This window comes from Pseudoliparis swirei, chromosome 5 (genome assembly GCF_029220125.1).
Source record: "Pseudoliparis swirei isolate HS2019 ecotype Mariana Trench chromosome 5, NWPU_hadal_v1, whole genome shotgun sequence".
Taxonomy (NCBI): Eukaryota; Metazoa; Chordata; class Actinopteri; order Perciformes; family Liparidae; genus Pseudoliparis; species Pseudoliparis swirei.
In genome coordinates, this window is record NC_079392.1 from 2,018,411 (window position 1) to 2,042,950 (window position 24,540).

Here is a 24,540-nt window from a genome sequence, read left to right on the forward strand (position 1 = left end):
CTGTACATTTACTTCTCCAGCACTAGAAGAGTCCATCCTGGAGAGGGGTCCTCCTCTGGGCTCTTCACTGTATTGTCCCTGTGAAGGGTTTGTTCCTGATCCGATGTGAGGTCAAAGGTCAGGGATGTTGTATGTGTAGATTGTAAAGCCTGTGTGATAATGAACTATACAAAACAAACTGAATTGAAAAAGAAATCCAGAAGCACCACAGGACGAGTCCCCAGTTACAATCCAGTTTTATTTCAGCAAAGCCAGAAAAGGAAACATGTCTGCTCGGGGGGGGGCAAGGCTTCTGGTGTTATTAATATCCATATGGATCCGGGGCGAGAAGCACAACGTGGTTCTACGTTTCAGACGCACGACGGCGTCGACACAGAACCGGAGGCTTTGATGGGCAGTGATGCTATTATTAAAAACAAAAAAACAAGCAGCTTTTCTTCCGTGTTGCACAGAATACGACGCCGGCGGGATGGCGACTGCACGTTGCTGTGCATGCGCACTGCGCATTCCATGGCTGAAAATATATATGCACAGAGAACCCGGGGGTGGAGGGGTCCAGACCAGGTTGTGTGAGGCCTCCGGGCTAAAACCACAACCGCCCTCAGGTCGTATTATTACTGGTCCAGAAGTGTAAAACACCAACATGCAAGGCGAGGTAACGGACAGCGGGGCTCTTCTTCTTCTTCCTTTTGCATCGTCCATCGTATCCATGGTGATGCGGTTGTATTATTTCTCCCCAAAAAAACAAAAAAAAAGGCATACACATACACAAAATATAGTCCATTGGATAAACTCATTCTGATACTGGAAATTATTTACTTTTTTTTTTTTCTCTTCTCCTTTTCCAGATATCGTTGTACATGTTTCTCCTTGTTGCGCAATCGAAAAATCCATAAATGTCCGTATTTGAGCTCAACTTTTTCTCCTTTTTTTTTTTACAGCTAAAACTCACAGAACATCCCGTCGTTACTAGTGTTTATGAGACGGCGGCGGCGCTAGATGTAATATACGTTTCTCAGAAACACCAACACGACGTTTATCCTACGAGCACGAGTCCAGGACGAGAACGAAGATATGCATATTCACCAAAAAGACACACACACACACACGGCATTCTGGAAGAAGAGGTGCTTCTCTTGTTCTGGTCACAGTGCAGTCTTGGTTCAGGCTGAGGAAACGTCCACTGGCGCCCCCGTGTGGCTGCAGTGGGCAGTGGAACCGAGAGGGCGGGCACTGCGGCTGGCAGGAAGCTCGTCGCCATAAACGTCAACAATATTAAGTCGTAATACAATTTAAATGGTAACAAAAAAGTGTCATCGGCACTCGCGTGAGACTCTCTCCGGGAGACAGGCGGCTGCACGTCACGAGCCGGTGGCGAGAGCGTGAGGCGGAGCGTCTCCTGTCGACTTCCTCGCGTCTTAAAATCTAATCTGACATTTTTTCTCTCCAACTGTTCGTTCACACACACACGCGCACACACACACACACACACACACACTTACAGCTCAGCATACACACGATGCGACACAGGGAATAGCCAGCATAGTTTGTGTTTTTTAAACATCAGGATGCAGTTTCCTCCCCAAGAGCGACGCGTGACTTTCAGATCTTTTCCGGTTATATTTTCTTTCCACAAAAAACAAAATAAAAACGATGCTTTGTTGACTTACATTTTCCCAAATTCTATTTTAATACCAGAAAAGGCTGCTGGCGTAGTGCAGAACGGCCAGAAATATCCATACTGGTGGGCGTACCCTTTTGTTATTGTAAAGTTTTACCGGCTATACTCTGTGTACGCAAACACACACACACACACACACACACATTTATGAGTCCTCATTCATCTCTTGGCTATCTGTCCTGGCGATCTTCCTCGGGGGGGCAGGACTGTCCCCGTCACCTTGCTCCTGTTCCCTTTTCTTTGCTGCATTCTGTGAGAACACAAATGATAACACACAAACATCACAGTTTTTAATTATAATAATAATCCAACCACCAAAAGATTAAAATCAATAAAAGAAGCCGGATTAATGACATCATCTCAAAAGGGGTGGACGTGCTCACCTTTTTGTCCCACTGCTGGTGGAGGTAACGCAGGAGGATGTTGGTTTTCTCTGTTACGATAACTGTGGAACAAACAGTCGGAAAAAACATGTTAAAAACTGAAATATCTAGAGCACAGAAACGATGTCGTTGACAAACTACCGTACCAAAGCTTCCGTTAGTACGGCCTTACTTCTAAATTATGGTTTTGAATGTAGGTATTTAAGAGATTTATAATCTCAATATGTTCCACCTGGTTAAATAAAAGTGTAATAAGAGTACTTACTCTGGTCGGAGGGGTAATCCCGCGTTGGAAGGTACACAGAGGGCCTCCGATTCTGTAAAACAGGACCGGAAAGGTCACCAATTAGATTTCCCCATTTGTGTGGAATGAAGTTAAACCACGATCACAGCATTTCCGGTATTTATAAAGTGATTTTTCTTGCATTTTATTCATAGCAAATGACAGTTAATGTGACATAAATATGAACTACTTACAGATGCTTTACAAACGGAGTCTGCATGAAACCGGCTGAAGTTGCTCTTGTTGTAGACGGGGAGTCCTTTCAAGAAATCAGCCTGTGGGAAAAGAGGGGCATGTGATGAATATAAAGATAAATATAGAGCATGGTTTCTTTCATTTTGCATTTAAATCTGACCCCCAAAAAGCTGCACGTGCCCAAGTCACCTGTCAATCTGCTCTGCACACACATCCCACATGCTAATCCACCTGTAGCATGCAGTAACAGGAGTCTAACTCGGAGTTTGGTGTTAGTCCCACATGTTGTTGACTACAGATCATGTTCATGACAACACACTCGAGGACTGCAGACCGCAACCTGGTCACTGAGTCGGTGCTGGGCGTTCCCCTCTTCAAGCAACCCACCATGCCGGGCCATGCTACCCGGGCATGCTACCGGGGCCTGCTACCCCTCCCACCCCCCGTACCGGCCCCGGGAAACCCCCCAAAACTGGAGATGACATCACACACACAAGACTACAGAAAGTGGTTTAAAACCGAGCCAGTCGGACAACACGATGCCGCAGCTCGGCCTCCGCGAGTGAACGCCGACAGCAGGAGAAGCAGGTGCGGCTAACTAGCGGCTAACTAGCAGCTAACTAGCGGCATCCGCTACTGCCAGTTAGCATCGGTGTCACCGCGCACCCTCGGGTGCTGTCGGGTGACACTGACGTTACACACTGTCTGTATGTGGACTACACACCTTCTCCATGGCGATGGTAGAGTTTCCCAACGTCACGCCGCCGACGTGCTGGTCGCGATCGGCAGGCAGTTATGTTGAGGTTAGCCACGCTAGCTCACCGGCTAACCGAGACAGCTGTCCTATCGGGCCGGACCAGAGAAAACGAGGCTCTTCACACACCAGCAGCTGTTTCCATTCTAGATCCCAGTGTCAATGTCAAATAAAAGATATGTTATTCACAGAGATGCTGACCCAGTGTGTCATTGCAGTGAGTTTAGCAAAGCTAGTTGCACAGGACTTCTTCAGCTAGCATGATGGCTCTGAAGTCAGCGATGCTACATTGACCACGCCCCGGACGCACCCATTGGTCGAGCCTTGCTCCCACGTGGGAGCAGCTTGACCCGGCAGCCAATCATTGAACACGACATTTTATCATCATAAATATTGACTGGGAAGTCTTGCTCTGACACATGATGAGCATCATTATACGAATAAAAAACAGTGGAGCCCGTTGGTAAGTTAACAAGGCTTCTGCATGTTCACTTTATAGTTTAAACACACTGTTTTTAAAATGCAAATTTCATCAATACCAATGTTCAAGCACATAGTATATAGACTGTATATACTGTCGTACTACACCATACATATAAAGCAATACTTGTCTTTGTTGGCCAATAGCAGATTCTTCATATTTATATTCTGTTCTCAAATTCAAGTGTATGAGTCATTTCGATGATACAACATACAACTGAATGAATTATAATTTCTCTCAGGACCAGGTTTTAAGGTCCTGAGACCATAACAATAACAATACTAAATACTAATACTAAAATACTAAATATACAGAGGAAACAAAATATATAAACAAGGCAGTGACTAAAGTGAATTTCCAGCAGGTATCATGACAATAAGGCGATATTTAATAATTAAGATATGTTTTAAATGTTTTGTTGTAGCTTTCACGTTGTTTACTTATTTAAAAATGTAAATGATTTTATTTTTCGTTATTATACAACTTGTATTTATATTTCCACTCAATGAAGCTGCTCGCGTCCTTAAACTGAACCAGGTCGTTTCACTCAGGCGGAGCTCCACCGTGACGTCACACACGCACGCACACACATGGACGCGCAGGTGCTCCCCTCACCGGGCCCTCCCGCTGCAGGCCGCCGCCGCCGCGCGGAGCCTCCGGGACAACCAGGTAAATGAGATTAGTGGATTGGCTGCAGCAGTTTACAGCCCGCTGAGCGTCCTCGGTGCCTCGCGAGGAAACTACAGGATTCTGATCTGTAGCTGTTGGAAATACACAGGTGAGCAACTTTATTCTTTCACTGCACCTTTTCTTGGCTTGCCTGAGTGTTTCCTGTGGTTAGAGGATCGGGTTTAACACCAAGGAGACAGAGTGACGTGTGGGTTAACTCTCAGTGCATAGAAACGCTTTAGTTATTAGTTTCCCCATGTTCTTTCCTGTGTGAACAATTGGTATCTCTAGTTATTACATGAACGTTTTGGTTTTTATGGCCACAATAACTGTCCAATTTTAAATGTTATTTTTAAATAAATAATTTAGTGTTCATGTGTTTCTCCATGGTTGTGTTGGTCTTGGCAGACGTAGTGATGGTGTGTGTGTGTGTCTTTAAGGACATTACACTATACTATAATGCAGTTATTTCATGCTGAAGTTATCTCGCAGAAGTCCATCAGAAAGATTAACTTTTAAAGATGAACTACGCTGATATTAAATGTGTCATACAACAGAAGTGAGTGCAATAGCTGAACATGATGAGGAGCTACTGTCGTTGTCTTTAATCCCCATGGCAACATCTCTGTGGCTTCAGTCTGATCGTCTCTGACCTATTTAACGACCTCTTGCAGGTACTGAGACACATTGAGACACATTGAGAAACACTGAGACACAATGAGACACAATGAGACACATTGAGACACATTGAGACACAATGAGACACATTGAGACACATTGAGACACAATGAGACACATTGAGACACATTGAGACACAATGAGACACATTGAGACACATTGAGACACAATTCAATTCAATTCAATTCAGTTTATTTGTATAGCCCAATTTCACAAATTACAAATTTGTCTCGGAATGCTTTACAATCTGTACACATAGACATCCCTGCCCCAAAACCTCACATCGGACCAGGAAAAACTCCCAAATAACCCTTCAGGGGGAAAAAAAGGGAAGAAACCTTCAGGAGAGAACAGAGGAGGATCCCTCTCCAGGATGGACAGATGCAATAGATGTAATGTGTACAGAAGGACAGATTTAGAGTTAAAATACATTCAATGAATATGACAGAGTGTATGAATAGTTCATAGTAGGCATATTCCACGATGGAGACCTCCACGATCCATCAGGCAGATGGCGGTGGGGAGGAGGAGTGGGCGGAGTCTCAACAGTGGGCGGAGTCTCAACAGTGGGCGGAGTCAGGAGCAGGAATTCCACGACCCAGACCTCAATGATCCATCAGGCAGATAGGATCTATGCCGTCTCATAGGGTCCGATGACCCCATGAGACGTGAAGTCAAAAGGACTCCGGGGAGAAAGCAGAGTTAGTAACGTGTGATTGAGAGATGAAAATTCATCCTTAAGGAGAGAAAAAAAGAGGAGATAGGTACTCAGTGCATCCTAAACGTCCCCCGGCAGCTATAAGCCTATAGCAGCATATCAAGGGGCTGGACCAGGTGAACCTGATTCAGCCCTAACTATAAGCTCTGTCAAAGAGGAAGGTCTTAAGTCTACTCTTAAACGAGGTGACTGTGTCTGCCTCCCGGACTGAAATTGGAAGCTGGTTCCATAGAAGAGGAGCTTGATAACTAAAGGCTCTGGCTCCCATTCTACTTTTTAAGACTCTAGGAACTACAAGTAGTCCCGCATTTAGTGAGCGTAGCTCTCTAGTGGGGCAATATGGTACTACAAGCTCCTTAAGATATGATGGAGCATCACCAATCAAGGCTTTGTACGTTAAGAGAAGAATTTTAAAAGTGATTCTTGATTTTACTGGGAGCCAGTGCAGAGCAGCTAGTGCAGGAGTGATGTGATCTCTTCCTTAGTTTTAGTGAGAACACGAGCTGCAGCATTCTGGATCAACTGGAGGGACCTAAGAGACTTATTAGAGCAGCCTGATAATAAGGAGTTGCAGTAATCCAGTCTCGAAGTAACTAACGCGTGAACCAATTTTTCTGCATCTTTTTGAGACAAGATGTGCCTGATTTTTGAAATATTACGTAGATGAAAGAATGCAGTCCTTGAGATGTTCTTTACGTGGGAGTTAAAGGACAAGTCCCGATCAAAGATAACGCCAAGATTCTTTACAGTGGTGTTGGATGCCAGGGCAATGCCGTCTACAGAATCCACATCACCAGATAATTGATCTCTGAGGTGCTCAGGGCCGATTAAAATTACTTGGTTTTGTCTGAGTTTAACATCAAGAAATTGCAGGTCATCCATGTTTTTATGTCTTTAAGACATGCTTGAATTTTACCGAGTTGGTTGCTCTCCTCTGGTTTTATCGATAAATATAGTTGAGTATCATCTGCATAACAATGAAAGTTTATGGAGTGTTTCCTGATAATATTGCCCAAAGGAAGCATGTATAAGGTAAATAAAATTGGTCCAAGCACAGAACCTTGTGGAACTCCGTGATTAACGTTAGTGGTTATCGAGGCGTCATCGTTTACAAATACAAACTGAGATCGATCTGATAAATAGGATTTAAACCAAATTAGTGCCGTGCCTGAAATGCCAATCGACTGCTCCAGTCTCTGTAACAGGATGTCATGGTCAATGGTGTCGAATGCAGCACTAAGGTCTAACAAGACCAGGACAGAGAGGAGTCCTTTATCTGCTGCCATTAAGAGGTCATTTGTAATTTTCACCAGTGCCGTCTCGGTGCTGTGGTGTTTTCTAAATCCTGATTGAAATTTCTCAAATAAACTATTATGATGTAGAAAGTCGCACAACTGATTTGCGACCACTTTCTCAAGGATCTTGGAGAGGAAGGGGAGGTTAGAGATCGGTCTGTAGTTAGCCAATACCTCTGGATCCAGAGTGGGCTTCTTCAGGAGAGGTTTAATAACAGCCACCTTGAAGGAGTGTGGTACGTGGCCTGTTAGCAGAGACACATTGATAATATCTAATAGAGAGCCGCCAATTAAAGGCAAAACGTCTTTAAGCAGCCTCGTCGGGATGGGGTCCAAGAGACAGGTAGACGTGTTCGAAGTAGAAACCGTTGAAGATAATTGGTCACGGTTGATGGGAGAAAAGCCCTCCAAATATACACCAGGGCATACAGCGGTTTCCAAGGCCATTCCACTTGAGGACAGATCACTGGTTATGGGCAAGAGAATATTAATCTTGTCCCTAATAGTTAAAATCTTTTCATTAAAGAAGTTCATAAAGTCATTACCACTGAGGTTTATAGGAATGCTCGGCTCCACAGAGCTGTGACTCTCTGTCAGCCTGGCTACAGTGCTGAAGAGAAACCTGGGGTTGTTTTTATTTTTTTCTATTACTGATGAGTAATAGGCTGCTCTGGCATTACGGAGGGCCTTCTTATATGTTTTAAGACTATCTCGCCAAACTAAGCGGGATTCTTCGAGATTAGTTGAACGCCATATGCGTTCAAGCTTTCGTGACGTTTGCTTCAGTTTGCGGGGTCTGAGGGTTATACCAGGGAGCAAACCTCCTCTTCCTCACTGTCTTCTTCTTCAGAGGGGCTATCGAGTCCAGTGTCATTCTCAGAGAGCCTATGGCACTGTCAACAAGATGATCAATCTGGGACGGACTAAAGTTAGACCAGGAGTCCTCTGTTATATTGAGACGTGGTATCGAATCAAATGCAGAAGGAATCGCTTCTTTAAATTTAGCTACAGCACTGTCAGTTAGACATCTGGTGTAGAAACTTTTGACTAACGGAGTACACTCCGGTAGTATAAATTCAAAAGTGATGAGGTTGTGGTCTGACAGAAGAGGATTCTGTGGGAAGACGTTCAAATGCTCAATGTCAACGCCATAAGTAAGAACAAGATCAAGCGTGTGGCCAAAGCTGTGAGTGGGTTTCTGTACTCTCTGACAGAAGCCAATCGAGTCCAACAAGGAGATGAATGCAGCACTAAGGCAATCATTATCAACATCCACATGGATATTAAAATCTCCAACAATAATAACTTTATCGGTTTTAAGAACCAAACTTGATATAAATTCTGAGAATTCAGATATAAACTCTGAATATGGACCTGGTGGCCGGTACAGAATCACAAATCGAATTGGCTGTAGTGTTTTCCAGGTTGGATGTGAAAGACTAAGAACAAGGCTTTCAAATGAGGTGGAGTGTAATTTTGGTTGAGGATTAATTAATAGGCTCGATTCAAAGATGGCTGCTACTCCACCTCCTCGACCGGTGCCTCGAGGAATGTGAGTATTAATATGACTTGGAGGAGTCGATTCATTCAGGCAGACATATTCTTCATGGCTCAGCCAGGTTTCAGTTAGGCAACATAAATCAATGTGATTATCTGATATTAAATCATTTAGTAACACAGCTTTAGATGATAGAGATCGAATATTTAGGAGACCACATTTAATAGACCTGTTTTGTTGCACTGCTGAAATAATGGTGTTAACTTGTATAAGGTTATTGTGTACGACTCCTCTTCTGCTTACTTTTGATTTATTTAATTGAAGTGGCCGTGGGACAGACACAGTCTCTACTCTAGAGTCATGGGTGGGTAACTGCTCGAATGGAAGAGCAGAGAAGGGTGTTAAACTACAACTCTGCTCCCGGTTCCTGATCTGAACCCTGGGTTGTCATAGATTAAGTCCGGTGATCAACTTGGTCATATTCGCAGAAATGAGACGCGCTCCGTCCAACGTGGGATGGATGCCGTCTCTCCTCATCAGATCAGGTTTTCCCAGAAAGTCTTCCAGTTGTCTACGTAGCCCACATTATTCGCTGGGCACCACCTCGACAGCCAGCGGTTGAAAGACGACATTCGGCTATACAATTCGTCTGTCTGCAAATTTGGGAGAGGGCCAGAGAAAATTACGGTGTCCGACAACGTCTTGGCATAAGCACACACCGATTCCACATTAATTTTAGTGAGTTCCGAGCGGCGGGCTCGGGCGTCATTACCACCGGCGTGTATTACAATCTGACTGTATCTCCGCTTATCCTTAGCCAGCAGCTTCAAACAAGACTCCACGTCGCCCGCTCTGGCCCCCGGGAGGCACACGACTCTGGTCCGCGGCTTCGCTATTTTCACGTTCCTGACTATAGAGCTCCCGATAACCAGGGTGTGTTCCTCAGCGTGTCGCTGAGCAGGGAAAACTGGTTCGAAACGTGAAGTGGTTGGTGCACAGCGGGCTTCTGTGTAGACTTACTACTCCTGCGAACAGTTACCCACGATCCCGGCTGCTCGGGGACCACCGGGGAACAGCTAGCAGCTGACTGTAGCTCCGCGCCGGCTACGGGAGAGGGCGGGCTAACTAGCATAGCTGTCTGAGCTTCGATAGCGCGGAGCCGTGCATCTAACCCACTTAGACCTGCCTCCAACCTAGCAAATAAACTACACTTGTTGCATGTATCGTTATCATTAAGGGAGGCAGGGGGATAACTATACATGAGACACACTGAGCAAGAGGGAGCGGGAGGGAGAGAAGAAGAAGTCATGCTCGCTGTTGAGCTGGCAACCAGAGCTTACCGGAAGAGTGAGATGATGCGTTCAGGAGCAGCTGGGAAACACAATGAGACACAATGAGACACATTGAGACACAATGAGACACATTGAGACACATTGAGACACAATGAGACACAATGAGACACAATGAGACACAATAAGACACATTGAGACACAATAAGACACATTGAGACACAATGAGACACAATGAGACACAGGTATGTCAGTAGGATTCAGTCCTGGGTTTCCTGATATAATAATCAATGCTTGTGAACAGCAGCAGCTCTATGTTTGGTTTCTGTCTCAAACGTCTTTTTTAAAGTTGATTCTAATATCTGAGTCGCATAAAAACAGTTTTTAAAAAGGGGGCGTGGTTTATACATGAGTGTTCCGTCTGTGAGGTCAGGCGAGGTCACCTCACTGTCAACGCTGCAGGATAATATAAGAAGAAGAACACAGGTTGTAGAAGAGGATGACAGACGGCTTCTGATGGGAGGATGATACTTAGATATTAATAATCGTCCCGCTGAGCAACACGTAGCGTCTGGATGAACATGGACGAGCAGAACGGGAATAACGGGAACGCTGTATTCCATTACGACCATAATCCACAGGGGGAAAGTATCTGACGGGTGCAGAGAAAGAGATTCAATTAAGTTTCAATTCAGTTTATTTGTATAGCCCAATTTCACAAATTACTAATTTGTCTCGGAGTGCTTTACAATCTGTACACATAGACATCCCTGACCTTTGACCTCACATCGGACCAGGAAAAACTCCCAAATAACCCTTCAGGGGGGAAAAAAAGGGAAGAAACCTTCAGCAGAGAACAGAGGAGGATCCCTCTCCAGGATGGACAGAACAATAGATGTCATGTGACCAGAAGGACAGATTTAGAGTTAAAATACATTCAATGAATGTGACAGAGTGTATGAATAGTTCATAGTAGGCATATTCCACGATGGAGACCTCCACGATCCATCAGGCAGATGGCGGTAGAGAGGAGGAGTGGGCGGAGTCTCAACAGTGGGCGGAGTCAGGAGCAGGAATTCCACGACCCAGACCTCGATGATCCATCAGGCAGATAGGATCTATGCCGTCTCATAGGGTCCGATGACCCCATGAGACGTGAAGTCAAAAGGACTCCGGGGAGAAAGCAGAGTTAGTAACGTGTGATTGAGAGATGAAAATTCATCCTTAAGGAGAGAAAAGAGGAGATAGGTGCTCAGTGCATCCTAAACGTCCCCTGGCAGCTATACGCCTATAGCAGCATATCAAGGGGCTGGACCAGGTGAACCTGATTCAGCCCTAACTATAAGCTCTGTCAAAGAGGAAGGTCTTAAGTCTACTCTTAAACGAGGTGACTGTGTCTGCCTCCCGGACTGAAGGTGGAAGCTGGTTCCATAAAAGAGGAGCTTGATAACTAAAGGCTCTGGCTCCCATTCTACTTTTTAAGACTCTAGGAACTACAAGTAGTCCCGCATTTAGTGAGCGTAGCTCTCTAGTGGGGCAATATGGTACTACAAGCTCCTTAAGATATGATGGAGCATCACCAATCAAGGCTTTGTAGGTTAAGAGAAGAATTTTAAAAGTGATTCTTGATTTTACTGGGAGCCAGTGCAGAGCAGCTAGTGCAGGAGTGATGTGATCTCTTTTCTTAGTTTTAGTGAGAACACGAGCTGCAGCATTCTGGATCAACTGGAGGGACCTAAGAGATTTATTAGAGCAGCCTGATAATAAGGAGTTGACCTAAGAGACTTATAAGAGCAGCCTGATAATAAGGAGTTGACCTAAGAGACTTATTAGAGCAGCCTGATAATAAGGAGTTGCAGTAATCCAGTCTCGAAGTAACGAACGCGTGAACCAATTTTTCTGCATCTTTTTGAGACAAGATGTGCCTGATTTTTTAAATATTACGTAGATGAAAGAATGCAGTCCTTGAGATGTTCTTTACGTGGGAGTTAAAGGACAAGTCCCGATCAAAGATAACGCCAAGATTCTTTACAGTGGTCTTGGATGCCAGGGCAATGCCGTCTACAGAAACCACATCACCAGATAATTGATCTCTGAGGTGCTCAGGGCCGATTAAAATTACTTCGGTTTTGTCTGAGTTTAACATCAAGAAGTTGCAGGTCATCCATGTTTTTATGTCTTTAAGACATGCTTGAATTTTACCAAGTTGGTTGCGCTCCTCTGGTTTTATCGATAGATATAGTTGAGTATCATCTGCATAACAATGAAAGTTTATGGAGTGTTTCCTGATAATATTGCCCAAAGGAAGCATGTATAAGGTAAATAAAATTGGTCCAAGCACAGAACCTTGTGGTACTCCGTGATTAACGTTGGTGGTTATCGAGGCGTCATCGTTTACAAATACAAACTGAGATCGATCTGATAAATAGGATTTAAACCAAATTAGTGCCGTGCCTGAAATGCCAATCGACTGCTCCAGTCTCTGTAACAGGATGTCATGGTCAATGGTGTTGAATGCAGCACTAAGGTCTAACAAGACCAGTACAGAGAGGAGTCTCTATCAGCACTAAGGTCTAACAAGACCAGTACAGAGATGAGTCCTCTATCAGCACTAAGGTCTAACAAGACCAGGACAGAGAGGAGTCCTCTATCAGCACTAAGGTCTAACAAGACCAGGACAGAGAGAAGTCCTCTATCAGCACTAAGGTCTAACAAGACCAGGACAGAGAGGAGTCCTCTATCAGCACTAAGGTCTAACAAGACCAGTACAGAGAGGAGTCCCTATCAGCACTAAGGTCTAACAAGACCAGTACAGAGAGGAGTCCCTATCAGCACTAAGGTCTAACAAGACCAGGACAGAGAGGAGTCCTCTATCAGCACTAAGGTCTAACAAGACCAGGACAGAGAGGAGTCCTCTATCAGGACTAAGGTCTAACAAGACCAGGACAGAGAGGAGTCCTTTATCTGCTGCCATTAAGAGGTCATTTGTAATTTTCACCAGTGCTGTCTCGGCATCCTGAGATGCAACGGATAACTCAGGAGGTGAAGAAGGTGAGGAAGGTGAGGAAGGTGAAGACGCCGCCGCCCAGCGTTCCGTGATTCATGGAGAGAGGAGACAGACTGAGTTGTGTGGATTTAGAGAGATTAACCCCCTCAGGGAGGAGGGGGGGGGGGGGGTATACGGGATAATGACACCTGCAGAGCGACTCGCAGGCCCTGCTGCAACACACACAACACACACAACACACACAACACACACATCATGAGCCCTCTTATCCCCCCCCCCCCCCCCCCGCAGCCTGTCAGCCATGCTGAGCGGCTTCCTGGAGGGCCTCCTCTGCTGCCTCGCCTCCAAGTCGGCGAACATCGTGGCTCCCGCCGAGTCCTCCGAGTCCGCCGACGGCTACGAGTTTGTGGAGGTGAAGCCGGGCCGCGTGCTCCGGGTCCGGCACGTCGTCCCCGATCGGCCGCTGCTGGAGGAGCCCGCCGGGCCCGGCGGCACCGTCAGCTGCAAGCGAAAGATCACGGTGTATCGCAACGGGCAGCTCTTCATCGAGAACCTGGGAGAGCGGGCGAGCGCCGAGCTTAAAGCCGCCCAGAACGGAGAGGCGGAGCCTCAGAACGCGGCCGAGGGCCAACCGGCGGACCGCGGGAAGGTCGGCGACCCCGAGGCCGGGTCCGAGTCTGTCAGACCGGCCAGAGGGGAGGCTTCGCCTGCAGTACCGCAGCCTCCCTCCAGGAGGCGCCGGAGGAAGCCCAAGCGCACCGTGGTGATCGACTGCGAGAGGAAGATCTCGTGCTGCAGGGGGACGCACGCCGACGTGGCGCTGTTCTTCATCCACGGCGTGGGCGGCTCCCTGGACATCTGGACCAGCCAGGTGGACTTCTTTTCGCGGCTGGGCTACGAGGTGATCTGCCCCGACCTGGCGGGTCACGGGGCCAGCGCCGCGCCGCGGGTCGCCGCCGCGTACACGTTCTATGCGCTGGCCGACGACCTGAGGCTCATCTTCAAGAGATACGCACGCAAGAGGAACATCCTCATCGGACATTCCTACGGGTAGATATCACACCATGTTCTAGAGATAACAAATCTTCAAAACAGGGTTCTTTAAGGCCCCATTTATGGTTCCACAAAGAACCTATAAAGGTGTCTCAAAGAACCTTCAAAACATGGTTCTTTAAGGCACCATATCTGGTTCCCCAAAGAACCTTTCAAACCAGGGTTCTTTCAACAATCATTTCCTTCAATAGTTCTTGAAAGAAACTATAAAGATGTCATAAATGAGAAAATGGTTCTTCAGTAGCCGTGTAGAGAACCCTGATTGTTCTGTGTGCAGGGTGTCGTTCTGCACCTTCCTGGCCCACGAGTTCCCGGAGCAGATCCACAAGATGGTGATGATCAACGGCGGCGGGCCCACGGCTCTGGAGCCGAGCCTCTGCTCCGTCTTCAACCTGCCCACCTGTGTGCTGCACTGCCTCGCCCCGCTGCTGGCCTGGAGCTTCCTCAAGTGAGACCATGACACGGAACCATGGGGGGACATCTGGGTTCTCCATTTCTGGTTTCACAAAGAACCTTTCAAACCAGGGTTCTCTAAAGAACCATTTCCTTAAAGAGTTATTCAAAGAACCTATGAAGGTGTTTCAAATGAGAAAATGGTGATTCAGTAGGTGATGGTTCTTTGTCTAACCACAAAGCCTTTTAAAGAACCATTTAAGAACCATTATTGCCTCCCCCCCCCCCCCCCTCCACAGGGCTGGCTTCGCCCAGCAGGGGGCCAAGGAGAAGCAGCTGCTGAGAGACAACAACGCCTTCAACGTGTCGCCCTTCGTGCTGCGCTCCACGATGAGCGGGCAGTACTGGCCCGAGGGCGACGAGGTCTACCACGCCGAGCTCACTGTGCCCGTCCTGCTGGTCCATGGCATGCACGACAAGTTCGTCCCCATCGAGGAGGACCAGCGCATGGCCGAGGTGAGGGGAGCCCGTCCACTGGTCATGTGGATGAACCTGTTCATTGGTCATGAGGATGAACCTGTTCATTGGTCATGTGGATGAACCTGTTCATTGGTCATGGGGATGAACCTGTTCATTGGTCATGTGGATGAACCTGTTCATTGGTCATGAGGATGAACCTGTTCATTGGTCATGTGGATGAACCTGTTCATTGGTCATGAGGATGAACCTGTTCATTGGTCATGTGGATGAACCTGTTCATTGGTCATGAGGATGAACCTGTTCATTGGTCATGTGGATGAACCTGTTCATTGGTCATGAGGATGAACCTGTTCATTGGTCATGTGGATGAACCTGTTCATTGGTCATGAGGATGAACCTGTTCATTGGTCATGAGGATGAACCTGTTCATTGGTCATGTGGATGAACCTGTTCATTGGTCATGTGGATGAAACTGTTGATTGGTCATGAGGATGAACCTGTTCATTGGTCATGTGGATGAACCTGTTCATTGGTCATGTGGATGAACCTGTTCATTGGTCATGTGGATGAACCTGTTGATTGGTCATGTGGATGAACCTGTTCATTGGTCATGAGGATGAACCTGTTCATTGGTCATGTGGATGAACCTGTTCATTGGTCATGTGGATGAACCTGTTCATTGGTCATGAGGATAAACCCTGTTCATTGGTCATGTGGATGAACCTGTTCATTGGTCATGAGGATAAACCCTGTTCATTGGTCATGTGGATGAACCTGTTCATTGGTCATGAGGATGAACCTGTTCATTGGTCATGTGGATGAACCTGTTGATTGGTCATGTGGATGAACCTGTTCATTGGTCATGAGGATGAACCTGTTCATTGGTCATGTGGATGAACCTGTTCATTGGTCATGTGGATGAACCTGTTCATTGGTCATGAGGATGAACCTGTTCATTGGTCATGAGGATGAACCTGTTCATTGGTCATGAGGATGAACCTGTTCATTGGTCATGTGGATGAACCTGTTCATTGGTCATGAGGATAAACCCTGTTCATTGGTCATGTGGATGAACCTGTTCATTGGTCATGTGGATGAAACTGTTGATTGGTCATGAGGATGAACCTGTTCATTGGTCATGTGGATGAACCTGTTCATTGGTCATGTGGATGAAACTGTTGATTGGTCATGAGGATGAACCTGTTCATTGGTCATGTGGATGAACCTGTTCATTGGTCATGTGGATGAACCTGTTCATTGGTCATGTGGATGAACCTGTTCATTGGTCATGAGGATAAACCCTGTTCATTGGTCATGTGGATGAACCTGTTCATTGGTCATGAGGATAAACCCTGTTCATTGGTCATGTGGATGAACCTGTTCATTGGTCATGAGGATGAACCTGTTGATTGGTCATGTGGATGAACCTGTTCATTGGTCATGAGGATGAACCTGTTCATTGGTCATGAGGATGAACCTGTTCATTGGTCATGTGGATGAACCTGTTCATTGGTCATGAGGATAAACCCTGTTCATTGGTCATGAGGATAAACCCTGTTCATTGGTCATGTGATGAACCTCTTCATTGGTCATGTGGATGAACCTGTTCATTGGTCATATGGATGAACCCTGCGGAGGCCTGGAAGCAGCTCAGTGCCACCTCATCTTGTTCTTCTCACCTCAGATCCTGCTGATGGCCTTCCTGAAGGTCCTGGAGGACGGCAGTCACATGGTGATGATGGAGTCTCCGGAGGCCGTCAACACGCTGCTGCACGAGTTCATCCTGTGGGAGCCGGCCGCCGCGCCGCCAAAGAAAGAGTCCAAAAAAACACGTCCGGAAACGGCTCAGACCCGATCCACGGCTGCACCGGAGCCTCCGGAGGTCCTGCCTGCAACCGCCAGGCAGACCTCCTCGATCAGCAAGAAGTGATTCGAGAGTAAAGCCGAGTGAAGCTCCACCGTAGGACCTCATGCTCTGTGTGGAGCCGGATCATCTGAGCTGGTTTTTTAAAGCTGGTGAACCTGAAGCTGCTGAGCCCAACGGGCCGGTCATCTGGAACAGGGTCCATCTAAAGATGTGACTCGGTGCAGGAAAAAAGAAGTTTGGGTCTTGGATGCTGGAGCTCGACAGCTTCCTCTACACGTACATCAGGGAAGAAGATGGCGCTGTGCCTTGAGGTGGAGGAGGGTGGAGATGATGCCTGCTGGGGACTCGGACACCAGCAGGATCCTCACGTTCATTCAGGGTGGAAACTAAGAGACACAATTGGACCTTTATGGACCAATCAAAAGGTGTCCCTCTGTCACCCTGACAGCTGCGCCTTTATAAAGGTCTGATTAAATAAAGCGACATTAACCCTTTATCTGGCGAGGAACCAAATATGGTAACTTCGTTGATTGCTAAAAACGATATATTTCTCTCACAACAGTAAAACAGTATTTTGATGTCCTCCAATAGCGCCGTAGTGTTGACATTTTGAATTTCAAAGAGTGCCCCATAAAGGGTTAATGATCTGTATGAAACGTGCTCCTGGTTGACCACCAGGGGGCAGTCACGCTGCAAAGCCAAACATCCCAATGGAAACAAGTGGGACACTGAACCTCATGTGTTTGACTCCTTGTTGTGACATGTTAAGGTAGCTGTGCGTGTGCGTGCGTGTGTGTTTTATTCCATCACATTTAAATGATAGATTTTAAACCTAACGTCTCATAGAGGTGAGAGTTTAGAACGGACACACAGGGTTTAATGATGCACACACACACACACATAAAGGCACTTCTTATTTAGAAGTGTATATTAATATTATATTTACACAATGCAATAGAAGGTGAAAGCACAATACTCTTGTACATAATAATAAGATTTATATTGGGATGCATAAGGGAAGAGACTGCAGGAATACACCCCAAACTGCAACACACTAGTTTGTTAACTATATATTTCTATTTATTGAAAGAAAGAAAAATTCAGATAATATATTTATTAATAATAATAATATTATATATATTTAAGATAACATATTTATGAATAATATATATATATATAGCCACGTGCTGTTGCTGTAGCATCTTTGGTTATTAAACTAACGGTGACATATTTATGAACTTCCACGTGGTAAAATATATTTCATCTATTGCAACAACAAAATAAAACAACTGTCAGCAGTTGTTTGACCTATTAAATGTATTTAATTTTCTTTTGCTGTAACGAGTCGGTGCAAGAATACGGTAATTAATTATTTTATTGCTAAAAATGTATATTTATTTATTCCCTAAACTGCTATTCTACAATGTATTTTTTTACTTGGAGGAATAAAGTTAAGCTCTAATATATTAGTTTTATATCATTGCAATTTTTTTACTATTGCGTCTGCGTCAGACAAAAATAAATAAAAAGTCCTATAACTATAAATGAATAAACTAAATTAAATCCTCTTAGCGTTATTCACAATGTTCTGAAACTTCTCTTATAATACGGGTAGATGAAATGAAGCGTTCTGATTGGTTGAGTGAATACAGCTAGAAGTCTATGTGTATGATTGTAAGTCCGCTAAATGAAATGTTGATGCTTTTTATTTAGATTATTATTTTTTATACATTGTATTTCTGTATATATGTACGTTATGGTATTTAGAGATTTAAAGGACATATAGCAACAATGTCAACGAATCAATTCAAATGTCTTACGTCACATAAACGTGATATATATATATATATATATATTTGTATTTAGACTTAACTAAAGATCATAATTGATCATTTCCATGTCCGGACGCTTTGTTTTTATGTCATAATTTGAGGAAAATGTTAATTTTTGTATCGTGTGTGTCTTAAAGTTTGTAACCGATTGCCTTTGAAGAAAAATGATAATAACTCAAAAGTAAATGCAGATTAAAAATTGTATCAAAAGTAAATTATTGGGAGTTTTTCCTATTTTTATTTTTATAGATTTTTTTGCCCTTTATGTTGCATAACCAACGGACCACCTGTTACCAGCCGAACCAGCACAGGAAGCAGGTGGGTGTTAAGTTATTCACTAATAATCTTTATTGATTATAGTGATGATGATGATTTATTTTGTGAAACCAGCAGAATAAAGTTCATAAGCAGAAAAATTGAACTTTATTGTTAAAATGCACGTACTCAACATAAATAAGACTCTTTTTTGAAAGCGTCTTTTAATGAAATGACAATGTCACATGACCAATTTGTTACTTGATGACCCAGGAGAATATGTGTGTGTACATGTGTGTGTGTGTGTGTGTGTGTGTGTGTGTAGACAATATCATTGAGTTTATTTAGGGCGAAGTGAGACAGACGATGCACTGATAAAGATATCATTTAAAATAGCTCACCAAGGCCTCTAGTTTGACGACAGCAGTTCCTCACACACACTTTGACAACCCCAAAATATTCATAACTTAGAAAAAATTATATATATTTGTTTATAATATTCGATCAAATTTCTTTAACAAATCTCAAAACGACACTTTACAACGTTTCTACATTCATACCGTAGAGCAATTAAAAGAAAGCATTCAACTGAAGCGCTTATTCCCAGAAGTAAAAGGCACAACCACCAGCTGGTCCCCTCAGACCTCCACAGGGACCCCCTTGGTGGTCTCCGGTCCCCTCAGACCTCCACAGGGACCCCCTTGGTGGTCTCCGGTCCCCTCAGACCTCCGCAGTGACAGTGACCCCCTCGGTGTCCTTCAGGGATGCTCTCTTTGACTCATTCTCCTCCTTGTTGTCTTCCTTCCCTCCATCAGCCACCAGAGGAGCGCTCTCTGCCGCCCCCTGCTGGCTGTCGGCGGTAGTGCTCGCTGGCTGCTCCGCGGCTCGGGTCTCATTCACCATCTGCACCGAGTCTCCTGCAGAGGCCGGCGTGGACTTCACGTCCCCGTTCTGGACCGGGTAGACCCCCTCCAGGGCCTCGTACAGGAACTGGTACTGCTCCTGTAGGGTCACATGATCACGTGGTGCTGGAGTGTAAATCTTTTTAACTTTTCATACGCAAATAATAAGACTTATAAGAATGACTATTCTTGCAATATTCTATATTTTCTATTTCTGTATTCAAATAAATATACCAGAAAAGACCAAAACATGAACAATGTAATGTATCCTTCCAACAGCTGATTCCTCTTGAGCCATACACTTATATTATTGTCTGAAAACTATTAAAAATACACAATGTTCCCTTATTATGACGAACAGTTTATCACACATTCAAACATTTATATATACATTTAAATGTAGATTAAATGAATTAATTATAAAAGCCTTAACGAAGCCAACACACAATGATACGAGATGTTTTTATTGTTTATGGAAACTTTGTTTGTAAAATGTTTTTTTTTTTTAACTACGAGTGACTTTTTAACTTTAGTGATTGTCCCCATGTCCTCGTATTTTATTTAATATATTATTGTTGTGTTTGTTGCTTTATGGACTCACGAGTATGTGGAAGAAAAAATATATACAAACAGTCCACAAAAAAATTACTTTTCCAAGAATTCTGATTTTTTAAATGAAATGAAAAGCAAATAAACAGGAGAGAATATTTGAAAAATATTATCAATACATTAAAACTTTGGAAAAAGAGGTTATATATATTTATATATATGTATATATATATTTATATTTACATATATATATCAATATATATATATATATCGATATATATATATATTTATATATACATATTCAAATATATATATACTATATGTATATATATATTTATATAGTATATGTGCTTCTTACTGGGTTGGAGATCATCCCTTGTCTCTCCTTCCGGAGGGTTTTGACCACCTGGAAGACGTCCAGCAGCTTCTCGGTGTCGGCGCTGTCCAGAAGGTTGCACAGAGCACAGAAGAGCCCTGACCGGGACGAGCCATCCCTACACACACACACACACACACACACACACACACACACACACACACACACACACACACACACACACACACTTAAAGGACCATTTAAAGAACCGTGTGTGGGGAGGACTCGTCCTCCAGGAGACGTTGCAGCTCTTCCTCTGCGTGTGAACTCGCTCCCCCTTCAGGCCGTCTCACCTGCAGTGGACCACGATGGGCGTGCTGCTCTCTGATTGGCTGCGCTTGACGTCCCTGATCATGTCCGTGAGGTGGAGCGCTCGCTCCGGCAGGTCGCCGCTCGCCCAGCGCCGCAGCTGGAACTGCTTCACCGGCCGGACATCTTTCCTCTGCGGACAGGAAGGGGTTAACATCACCAGATCACTGAGGCTGCACATGAGGGCAGAGACGGAACATGCACACAGAACCATAAGGGTTCCTTAGCGGTTCTCTAAAATACTTTGTGGTCCTACGAAGAACCATCACCTACCGAAGAACCATTCTGGAAATGGTGCCTTTAGAACCATTGGTTAAGGTTCTTTGAGACACCTTTAATGGTTCTTGAAGAACTCTTTAAGGAAACGGTTCTTTAAAGAACCCTGGTTTTAAAGGTTCTTTGAGGAACCAGAAATGGTGCCTTAAAGAACCATGTTTTAAGGTTCCCTGAGGCACCTTTATAGGTTTATGAAGAACTATTTAAGGAAATGGTTCTTTAGAGAACCCGGGATTGAAAGGTTCTTTGAGGAACCAGAAATGCATCACTCTGAAGAACCATTTTCGGGTCCAGATGGCCCCCCCATGGTTCTGTGTGTGTCTAGATGTGGTCACCGAGGGCCTCCGTCAGCAGGTGGTGTCTCACCTTGACGTGACGGAGCAACATGTTGCGGCTGACGACGGTGGGCGAGGCGTCGCTGCTCTTCACCTCCACCTCGAAGTCCCCGAACGTCTTCTTGTCTTCACCCCAGTAGACACCGTCAGACTCCTGAGAGCAGAGGGTATTCCATAAGGTATGTACATATATATATATATATATATATACGTATATATATATACGTATATATATGTATTTATAGATATGTATATATATGTATATATAGACATTTATACATATGTATATTATATATATATACATATATATATATACGTATATATATACGTATATATATATATACATATGTATAATATATATATATACATATATATACGTATATATATGTATATACATATGTATATTATATATATACGTATATATATATACGTATAGATATGTACATATGTATATTATATATATATACATATATACGTATATATACGTATATATATACATATGTATATTATATATATACATATGTATATATACATGCATGTATATTATATATATATATACATGTATATATATACATATGTATATTATATACATACGTATACATACATATGTATATTATATATATGTATGTATATATATATATATATATATATACCCATGATGTATGCATGGTGCTGTACCTCTTCTCCCAGCATCACGATGGTCGACGCCCTCTCCTGGTGGATCATGGACCAGAAGTCGGCCGCCGTGTCCGGCAGCGGCGTCTGGGCCGCGAGGAAGGTGTGTGGGCCCCAGTACCCCTGCAAGACAAACACACACACACACACACCACACACACACACACACACACACACACACACACACACACACACACACACACACATCACACATCTAGTGTTGCACACGCTCATAAACAAACAGGATGTGGTTCACTAGTGAGGAGATCTTCAAAATAAAAGCATGCAGAGTTAACGAGGGAACACCTGAACGATGGTAACGGGAACTTATTCATCCTGTAATTAAGATTAATATAGCAGGAGGGAGAGAGGGGGAGAGAGAGAGAGAGAGAGAGAGGGAGAGAGAGGGAGGGAGACTATAACATACATCTATGTGGGAGGCGTTGATGTACGTCGTGGCCTCCTCGGTCTCCTCGTCTGAAGACTCCTCCTCGTCTTCCTCACTGGGGTCGGTGTCGTGGCTGCGTCCTTCATCGACCTTCAGCAGCACGCGGTTGTAGTCGTCTGCGGGGAGAAGATTACTTTGCTATGTGGTCAAATGACACGCGATGGACGCGTGGACCGAGGCGTCCTCCGCCGAGCCGGTACGTACACGGGAGAACCGATGAGGACCGGTTCTTCTTCCGGTTCTCCTCGGTGAGGCCCGCGTTGAACGTCCTCCAGTTCTTATAGACGGGGAGTCTCTGGAGAACAAGAGCGAGACGTTTCACCAGCGCCGTGTGGAGCTCTGTGACCCTGAACAAAAGGGGCGGGGCTAGATCTCTGTACCTCAAACTCCTCCTCCATGGCGGTGGGCTCGTTCCCCGAGTGCCGGAGCTGCAGGGCGCTCACCGCGGCGTGAAGCTCCGGCACCGACAGCTCCGTCTCCCCGAACTGGTTGTGCTCCAGCAGAGCCTGGTGGATCAGGATGTACTGGGCCTGCAGGGAGGAACATGAGGAACCATGAGGAATGTGAGGAACACGAGGAACATGAGGAACAATGAAGAACAATGAGGAACAATGAGGAACATGAGGAACCATGAGGAACATGAGGAACAATGAGAAACAATGAGGAACATGAGGAACATGAGGAACAATGAAGAACAATGAAGAACAATGAAAAACAATGAGGAACATGAGGAACAATGAAGAACAATGAGGAACAATGAGGAACATGAGGAACAATGAAGAACAATGAGGAACATGAGGAACCATGAGGAACATGAGGAACAATGAGAAACAATGAGGAACATGAGGAACAATGAAGAACAATGAAGAACAATGAGGAACATGAGGAACAATGAAGAACAATGAGAAACAATGAGGAACATGAGGAACAATGAAGAACAATGAGAAACAATTAGGAACATGAGGAACAATGAAGAACAACGAAGAACAATGAGGAACAATGAGGAACATGAGGAACCATGAGGAACATGAGGAACATGAGGAACATGAGGAACAATGAAGAACAATGAGGAACATGAGGAACAATGAAGAACAATGAAGAACAATGAGGAACATGAGGAACCATGAGGAACATGAGGAACAATGAAGAACACGAGGAACAATGAAGAACAATGAGAAACAATGAGGAACATGAGGAACAATGAAGAACAATGAAGAACAATGAGGAACAATGAGGAACATGAGGAACCATGAGGAACATGAGGAACAATGAAGAACATGAGGAACAATGAAGAACAATGAGAAACAATGAGGAACATGAAGAACAATGAAGAACAATGAGGAACATGAGGAACGTGAGGAACATGAGGAACAATGAAGAACAATGAGGAACAATGAAGAACAATGAAGAACAATGAAGAACAATGAGGAACAATGAAGAACAATGAGGAACAATGAAGAACAATGAGGAACAATGAGGAACAATGAGAAACAATGAGGAACATGAGGAACCATGAGGAACGTGAGGAACATGAGGAATGTGAGAAACGTGAGGACACACACACACTGAGCCTGACATTTGACCTCTGGTGACCTCTCACCTCCACCTGCACCATGAGGCATCTCTGCCTGCGCAGCCGCACGATGTAGCCGTAGATGTCCACCGCGCCCTCGGCCTCCAGAGCCTCCATCATGGCGTCGATGCCGATGTACGTCCCCGTCCGGCCGACCCCCGCGCTGCAACACGCAGGTGTTAATGCAAGAGACCCCCAGGAGACCCTCAGGAGACCCTCAAGAGACCCCCAGGAGACCCCCAGGAGACCCTCAGGAGACTCTCAGGAGACCCTCAGAAGACCCTCA

General features: G+C 44.8%; 3 protein-coding genes across 4 annotated transcripts in view; 1 reads left to right on the forward strand and 2 right to left on the reverse strand.

Moving 5' to 3' along the window:
• Positions 1 to 220: 220 nt before the first annotated feature.
• On the reverse strand, positions 221 to 3,575 carry dda1 (DET1 and DDB1 associated 1). The gene is made up of 5 exons (XM_056414590.1): positions 3,267 to 3,575; positions 2,542 to 2,622; positions 2,330 to 2,381; positions 2,065 to 2,126; positions 221 to 1,931 (listed from the first exon to the last, which is right to left on the reverse strand). Exons 1-5 carry the CDS (start codon positions 3,273 to 3,275, stop codon positions 1,827 to 1,829), a joined length of 309 nt encoding a protein of 102 aa, XP_056270565.1. The 5' UTR covers positions 3,276 to 3,575; the 3' UTR covers positions 221 to 1,826.
• Positions 3,576 to 4,393: 818 nt separating this feature from the next.
• Positions 4,394 to 18,771, forward strand: abhd8b (abhydrolase domain containing 8b). The gene is made up of 5 exons (XM_056415151.1): positions 4,394 to 4,555; positions 13,223 to 13,981; positions 14,262 to 14,432; positions 14,677 to 14,893; positions 16,542 to 18,771. Exons 2-5 carry the CDS (start codon positions 13,233 to 13,235, stop codon positions 16,785 to 16,787), a joined length of 1,383 nt encoding a protein of 460 aa, XP_056271126.1. The 5' UTR covers positions 4,394 to 4,555; positions 13,223 to 13,232; the 3' UTR covers positions 16,788 to 18,771.
• A 189-nt stretch (positions 18,772 to 18,960) lies between these two features.
• Positions 18,961 to 24,540, reverse strand: part of ptprc (protein tyrosine phosphatase receptor type C) — a 37,672-nt gene continuing 32,092 nt past the window's right edge. Inside the window, exons 23-32 of one of the 2 annotated variants that reach the window (XM_056415149.1) lie at positions 24,282 to 24,417; positions 23,062 to 23,211; positions 22,886 to 22,976; positions 22,661 to 22,797; positions 22,237 to 22,356; positions 21,590 to 21,712; positions 20,932 to 21,080; positions 20,621 to 20,756; positions 19,497 to 19,813; positions 18,961 to 19,455 (exon numbers count right to left, since the gene is read on the reverse strand). In XM_056415149.1, coding sequence (XP_056271124.1) covers positions 19,532 to 19,813; positions 20,621 to 20,756; positions 20,932 to 21,080; positions 21,590 to 21,712; positions 22,237 to 22,356; positions 22,661 to 22,797; positions 22,886 to 22,976; positions 23,062 to 23,211; positions 24,282 to 24,417 — 1,324 coding nt within the window. In that variant the 3' untranslated portion in view covers positions 18,961 to 19,455; positions 19,497 to 19,531. Of the gene's footprint in view, positions 19,814 to 20,620; positions 20,757 to 20,931; positions 21,081 to 21,589; positions 21,713 to 22,236; positions 22,357 to 22,660; positions 22,798 to 22,885; positions 22,977 to 23,061; positions 23,212 to 24,281; positions 24,418 to 24,540 lie in introns of both variants that reach the window. The other variant, XM_056415150.1, reaches the window with a different exon arrangement.

Coding starts and splice junctions, on each gene's coding strand:
- dda1 (XM_056414590.1), bottom strand. Junction 2,127..2,329: donor GGATTACCCCTCCGACCAGA/GTAAGTACTCTT, acceptor TTTGTTCCACAG/TTATCGTAACAGAGAAAACC. Junction 1,932..2,064: donor ACCAGCAGTGGGACAAAAAG/GTGAGCACGTCC, acceptor GTGTTCTCACAG/AATGCAGCAAAGAAAAGGGA.
- abhd8b (XM_056415151.1), top strand. CDS start 13,233: ATGCTGAGCGGCTTCCTGGAGGGCCTCCTCTGCTGCCTCGCCTCCAAG. Junction 13,982..14,261: donor CTCATCGGACATTCCTACGG/GTAGATATCACA, acceptor TTCTGTGTGCAG/GGTGTCGTTCTGCACCTTCC. Junction 14,433..14,676: donor CTGGCCTGGAGCTTCCTCAA/GTGAGACCATGA, acceptor CCCCCTCCACAG/GGCTGGCTTCGCCCAGCAGG.